At 38.6% G+C, this 7,168-nt stretch overlaps 1 protein-coding gene across 1 annotated transcript; it reads right to left on the bottom strand.

The window, feature by feature from the left end:
• Nucleotides 1-575: 575 nt before the first annotated feature.
• On the bottom strand, nucleotides 576-2,030 carry LOC121735630. Its single transcript, XM_042126526.1, has one exon. It carries the CDS (start codon nucleotides 2,028-2,030, stop codon nucleotides 576-578), a length of 1,455 nt encoding a protein of 484 aa, XP_041982460.1.
• Nucleotides 2,031-7,168: the final 5,138 nt, after the last annotated feature.

The raw sequence follows: 7,168 nt of genomic DNA, 5'->3' as shown, positions 1-7,168 counted from the left end.
GAAAATTGACTATGGCTCACAGTGTTGTTATAACGTATATACGTGGGAGAGCCATGCTTCGGCACGAATGGGCCGGCTCGACCGGATAAATACCACGTTCTCACAGAAAACCGGCGTGAAACAGCGCTTGCGCTGTGTTTCGCCGAGTGAGTGAGTTTACCGGAGGCCCAATCCCCTACCCTATTCCCTTTCCTACCCTCCCCTATTCCCTTCCCTTCCCTACTCTCTCCTATTACCCTATTCCCTCCTAAAAGGCCGGCAACGCACATGCAGCTCTTCTGATGCTGCGAGTGTCCATGGGCGACGGAAGTTGCTTTCCATCAGGTGACCCGTTTGCTCGTTTGCCCCCTTATTACATAAAAAAAAAAAATAACACATATTTTATTCCCGACGATTTTTACGGATAATTCATTTTTTATACTTCCAACCCCAATAACTGTAGCTTTAACAAAAAAATAAACGCATCACACATCTGTCAAACTCTGTGGTCAAAGTTAAGGTTAAAGTTAGCCTTAACTATAACCATTACTTTGACCATAAATGTAACAATAACCACGCCTCTGGTGCAACCCACTCTAAGCCAAATAAACGGTATTACATTTCTTTAACCACTCATATACAACTTCAACTAGAAACACAACAAGTGATAACAAACATCCAAACAACCAAAGGTAAAACGCTCCTCCCATCTGGACCAGCGTAATTTCACAGCCCCCAGTACAACTGTAGCTATTAGCGAGAATATTCTTGTTCGTAATCTTGGCTTTGTCCACCACGGTGATACCAATAGCTTCGTTGTACAGCTTGTCGCATATTCCAGCTTCGAATAACCTCGATACAATGTCCTGAAACTTCTCCAGAGCGAAATCTTTCCTCATGATCATTTCGTGCCATACCGTTAGCACGCTCTCCTGGAGGCCTAGGACTCTAGCCTCGTCGTTAATAGCGGTCTCGGCTTGAAATGGCAACAGATAAGCACTTAGAAGAAGCGTAGCACCAGTATTTGCCAGAATAGTGTTCTCACAATGCCTAAAATCTTTGCAATCGCCAGATGTGTTGGCGAACTCCTCGTAGTTTTTATCTTTAACGAAATACTTGGTGAATTTCTGCAAGTAAGGCTTTTTACCGGATACCTTCAGTTCTTCCACAGTTTTGTACGTTTGCGGTGGACCTAGTATAGTTAGGTAGGAATATATTTGGGCGCCTATGTACGCTGATAGATGCAAGCTCATCACGAGATAAGCGATGTTCAGTATCTTCTGTTTCAAGCTCTTTGGATCTTGCAATGACGTAGTCCCGAGCAGAGCGCCCCAGCCACTCACAATGGTTTCCACGAAAGATACACTGTTCTTATCATATTTTCTCACGAGCGTCCAAATGACGGAGTAGATCAGATAAACTATGAAGAAGTAGTAGACGTCTGTGACCTTGTGTCCGAAAGATTGCCAGGAGTGAATGGCACGGTCCACCGTATAGACCCAAATAACAGATTGAATGCCATATAACCCAGAATAAGCAACTACGTCCCCATAAATGTGATACAGACCCCCTGCACAGGCATCAAGTGTTTTATTTAAGAGATAATTCAAAAACTCAAAATGTAAATAAGGATTTTTTTCATCTCTAAAAATATAAAATAAATTTAGTGTTGCATTGAAGTCTTTCGCTATTATTTTTACCATTTCTATATCAGAACCGTTGCCTTCCGTGATTCGGTCTAAATCCTTCATCTTCTCTTTATTAGGAATCATAGAATATGGAAACAGGGTGGCCATCCCAACGTTGAAAGGGCAAAGTTTATAATTCTTAGGTATTTTGGAGGGAAATACTGCTGCCATATTTTTCTTTTCCAATTCGCCGTTCCTGCAGGAATTGATTTGACGTAGCGGCGATTCTTTCAGGCCACATGTATCTTCTTTAATACTTGGAATACAACTTAAGAATTTGTGCTCTCCTTTCACATAATCTGCCAAAATGAACGTGACATCATAAGTTTGTATATCGAATGGTATATTTTGTAGACGTCTCATGCTTACAGTACTTTCAATAACAATAAGGTACTTTATCGAGTAATCCAATGCTAAATCCACTTTTTCTATAAACTCTATATTTTCAAAAAATCCAACCACCAGTTTGCTGCTTTCAAGAACGTCGACAGTACCGTTTATGCTATTCAAATCGTTTAAAACAATAACAGGTATATTGTTATCAGAAAAAGAATTCAAAGTAGACTCCAATTGTGTTTGATCATTACTCAAAATTACAGAAGTGTCATTTTCTTCTACTGGTCGATAATAAAATAATACTGTGGGTTTGTTGTAAAGACATTTTTGGGAGATTTCAAACAAACATTTCGATATGGTATCCTTATTTTCCTTTGGATTGTAGAATGGATCAGAATATACGTATGTTGCTGCAAAAACAACGATCAGTACGATGTACATGTTGTTTTTGACCACAATTTTATGAATAGCGATGATAATAATTTGCTGTAAACGGGCTGAGCGATGGTATAGACTATAGAGTTTAAAACTTGTAGATCCGTAAAGTAAATAATTAAAACTGCTAGTCACCTATGTAGGACATTTGATAGATTTTTTAAACTAATATCTTTGTTCGCATATTCACAATATTACAAACATAAATGTTATACTCTTCATATGAACCCGTTTAGAATAAGTTCCCTCCATAATTTGCAGTGAATATAAAAACGATCTGGCATGGCTATTATGCGTCGAACCAATAAAGTTTGAAAGCGCTCACGATATTATTTTATTTTTTAATCGCATACCGTGGCACTCCGACCGATTAGATTTTATCGTTTAACATGAAACCGATTGCTACTGCTCCGATTTGAAGGGACAATTAGTTTGAATAGGGGTTAGGTTATGAGTTATGATATTTTCAACTCTTTACATAATACTAGCTATTTGGCCGAGCTTTGTTCGGTATTCGATTAAACACGAATAAAATGACATTTTCTAAAAATTATTCCTAGCTATTTATCGCCCTCGAAACCCCTATATACTAAATTTCATGAAAATCTTTGCAGCTGATTTCGAGATTCCAATTAGATATATATGTTACGCTCAAAGACCGAAATCGCCCAATGAGCGAAAAAATAGCTCACAACGCGTTGTGGTCACAGTGAAACAGCTCCACAACGCGTAGTGAGCTTTTTTTTCGCTCATTGAGCGATTTCGGTCTTTGAGCGTAACATATATATACAAGAATTGCTCGTTTAAAGATATAAGATACTAGTCCAGCTATTCTCAAAGTGAGCAATTCCGCATTCCGTGGAGCCCTGCGGTTCAAAATGGTCGCTTTGGAGAATCATTCAAACTTTTTATCGCAAAATGGTCACTCTGCTTGCAATTCTTGTCTAGTAATTCGTACTAATTTGAGATTCGTCAGTTTGACAGTTTTGACAATTCATTTGCTGAATTCATTGAGAGGAATTGCTAAATGTGACCAATGTGACCATTGTGCCCCGCTGGGGCAAAGTTATTGTAGGGAGTTCCGCGAGCGATACTGAATTAAAACAGCAAGAATTAAAGAGCAAATAAAGATATTGAATTAAATTGATACATAAATATTAAAATAGTTTTTACAAACATCATCAGACGAGACATTATTTTACGTCAAATGCCACTTCTGTCTTCTTAAAAGGGTTTCGCCACCAAAAAGTTTGAGAGCCGCTAGTCCTATTTTTAACCGACTTCCAAAAAACGAGGAGGTTATATATTCGGCTGTGGATATTTTTTTTATTTTTTTGTGTGTTCGACCACTATTCCGCCGTTTGTGAACCGATTTTCAAAATTTTTATTTTGTTATATTAGGTTTCACTCCGATTTGGTCCCATTTTCACAAAAGTGGTGATCTGATGATAGGATCCATGAGTAATCGAGGGAACTCCTCAAAATTTATATCGAAACATATGGTGATTTTGGTTTTATGAGAAGCATCCTAAGCATATGCTACCGAAACGCAAGATTTTGCATCAAGGTATACTATGGTTCCGAAGTTACTAATAGAACTCCGGATTCCTTATAGATACAAGTTTGGGGGTTTAGGCGTTGTTTTAAGAACTGAAAGCATGTGCTACTATGCAAATTACATTCATCTGTACTTTGCATAGTAGCATATTTACTCAATCTTCATAATTTTGAAGTCGGTGCCAGTTCCAAAAGTTTCAAATATTCTGTCAGAGAACTAAAGATTCAGCTATCTGGTACCGACTTCAAAATGATGAAGATTGAGTACAGAAATAGTTGAGGTTTAGCCGAATTCGGAAAAAGGCACTATTAGATAGGAAAAATTATTTAATACTTTTTAGTTCATATTATAAGGATGTTATTATTGTTTTTACCTTGGAAGTCAGTTTTAATTTTTTGTTAAAAATAATAATTGTAATATGGGACGTGTGACTTTTCCAATATCACAACTATTACTGCGGGCTGCCCTCTTGCAAATTGTCACTAGATTGACAGTTATTGCAAACATACTTATGACAGTCACGCCCGCGAGCCCCATGACAATATCATTCAAGTGCCAAAATATCTATGTCAGTCTATCCATAGTAATATCATAAACTTTGACGAAATTTGGTATGGAGATAGATTGAGTGCCAGGAAAGGATATAGGATATTTTTTATCCTGGAAAAATGTACAGTTTCCACGCGATAAACGAGTTTTGGAGCATCGGAGTTGCCGGCGTCATCTAGCATTGAATATTTTGAATATTTTACTTAAATCAAAGTAACTTTTTATAATTAAGCTTCAAAAGTTATGGAAAAGAGATGAAAACATTTTTATTTAAAACTATAATATGACGCCCGAAACTCCGTGGCGCCAAAAATCTTTTGTCGCGCGGCAACCGTGCATAAATATCCTGTGTAGGGATTGCAATCCGGAAAACCGGGTCCGGTAGTTAATCCATCCCCCTTACAGTATCTTATTTTTTTTACAATTGGTTTAATTTTTAGCTCTGTTCTTTCGTTCTTCACATGATTCTTATAACTATTACATTTCAATTTTGGTGAGTGATTAAATAATGCCTACAATAAAATTAATAAAATCCATTAATGTCAATCAATAAATGTCAAGAGTGGTAAAACAACGGCACAAGTACAAAAGAACCTAACTAATAACACATAAAGTACTACAGTTTCGCTTATTAACCACCCCCACGATTGTCTTGCAAAAAGCCAGGACCCTTTCTTTGCCCCCCAGGATGAATGCAAAATTTTCACCCGTTATCGATATGTCCAATTTCTGTTGAATATCATATCGATTGCTGGCAAAAATTGAGCACTCTAGCAACAGGTGAGGAACCGTCTCCTCGACTCCCGGCTGACATAGACACGATGGATCCACATTCAACTTGAATCTGTTCAAGTAGAAGGTGAATCCACCGTGGCCGGTCAGAATCTGTGTGGTGTAGTGTGTGATGTCTGTTTTCTTTACTATTTTGTATGCAGCATCAGCACTTGGGAAAAAGAGCTTCGTGACTCCAGCCGTCCCGCCCACTTCATATTTTCTGTCCCATTACTCAATCGTATCCACTCTTGAGATACGTTTAACGAATGAAACAGGACACAGATCGTAGTCAAGCTTTCTTTTCAATCCCAGGGTGGCCTCCTTGGCTAATTTCTAAATTGGTCATCCCTCTCATACCCTCTCAACCCTGCGTGCACCTTAATCTAAAACAGGAAAACCTCCCGCCTCTGCGATGCAGCTTTTCGGAGGGCCGCCCTTGTTTGCACTGCCAGAGGATGAGGGGAACTAAGGCTGTCCCTGGAGAGCCGATCTGGAATCGCTAAGGATACCGACCTTAGCCATTACTTACTGCTCTTTGGAGCGCTAGAAGTTCGGCAAAGCAAAAATATAATGATTTCCGCTACTTAATATCAATCCGGCCGGATCCGACCGGACCCGGCCGGATTGATGGGAATCCGGTCAAATCCGGTCCGGATTGAAAATGACACCGGATTGCAATCCCTAATTCTGTGCCCTTTCCCGGGACTCAAAGTATCTCCATACCAAATTTCAGCAAAACCGGTTTAGCGGTTTGGGCGTAAAGGGGTAACAGCAGGACCCGATCTAGCCATTTAGCCGCTTCAGGCAAAGATCATTTTCGCCGCCCTTTACATATACAGGAAACATATTTGTTGGAGGAAAATGGGAGGAACATTTAAGTAAAATACTCAAATATGTCCACGAGCAAACTTAAGGTAGGTTAGCTCGTAAAATTCTCAAACTTAAGTGGTGGATGGCTAGGTTGGAAGATAGGAATAAGTTAATTTCGCCGCCCCTCATTTTTGCCGCTCTGGGCAAATGCCCGGCTCGCCCCCATTAGATCGGGCCCTGGGTAACAGACAGGCAGGAACACAGACATACACACTTTCGCATTAATAATATTATTCAACTCTATTGTTTTCTACGTCTGTGGAAAATTAAGGGAAAATAGTTATTAAGATTTGGAGTTACACTAAAAGCCTTTTAGAACACATAATTGATATCCGGTAATGTCCGGTACATTAAGGTACTTATTAAGAAATTTTAAACGCATTTTGCTTTCTTTATCAAGTCGATAATGTACAGCGCAGTATCTCATCATCATCGCTTTCCACTATGAATGAATGAAAATCCTTTATTGCACCATAGAACCATGACATACAGAACTTAGAATTCTATTGAGTAAAAAGTACAAAAGGCTATCTATCTATTTCTATTACTATCTACTATCCATTTCTGTTTGTGAAGAATTATTTTTAACCGACTTCCAAAAACGAGGAGGTTATACGTTCGGATGTGGATATGTTTTATTTTTATTTTTATGTATGTTCAACGATTACTCCGCCGTTTGCTAACTGATTTTCAAAATTTTTGTTTTGTTGTATAGGGTATTACTCCAATTTGGTACCATGTTCAGAAAAGTGGTGACCTGATGATGGGATCCATGAGTAATCGAGGGAACTCTTCAAAATTCAAATGGAAATATATGATTTTTTTGGTTTCATATGAAGTATTCCAGGCATATGTTACCAAAAAGTAAGATTTTGCACCAGGATATAGCATGGTTCGAAGGTGATGAACAGAACTCCTTACTCCTTATAGATACATGTTTGGGGGTTTCGGCGTTGTCTTAAGAACTGAAAGCATATAC

The sequence above is a fragment of the Aricia agestis genome, chromosome 17 (genome assembly GCF_905147365.1).
Source record: "Aricia agestis chromosome 17, ilAriAges1.1, whole genome shotgun sequence".
In the NCBI taxonomy this organism is placed as follows: Eukaryota; Metazoa; Arthropoda; class Insecta; order Lepidoptera; family Lycaenidae; genus Aricia; species Aricia agestis.
Note: the sequence above shows the minus strand (reverse complement) of the source record. Positions and strands in the feature narration are given on the sequence as shown.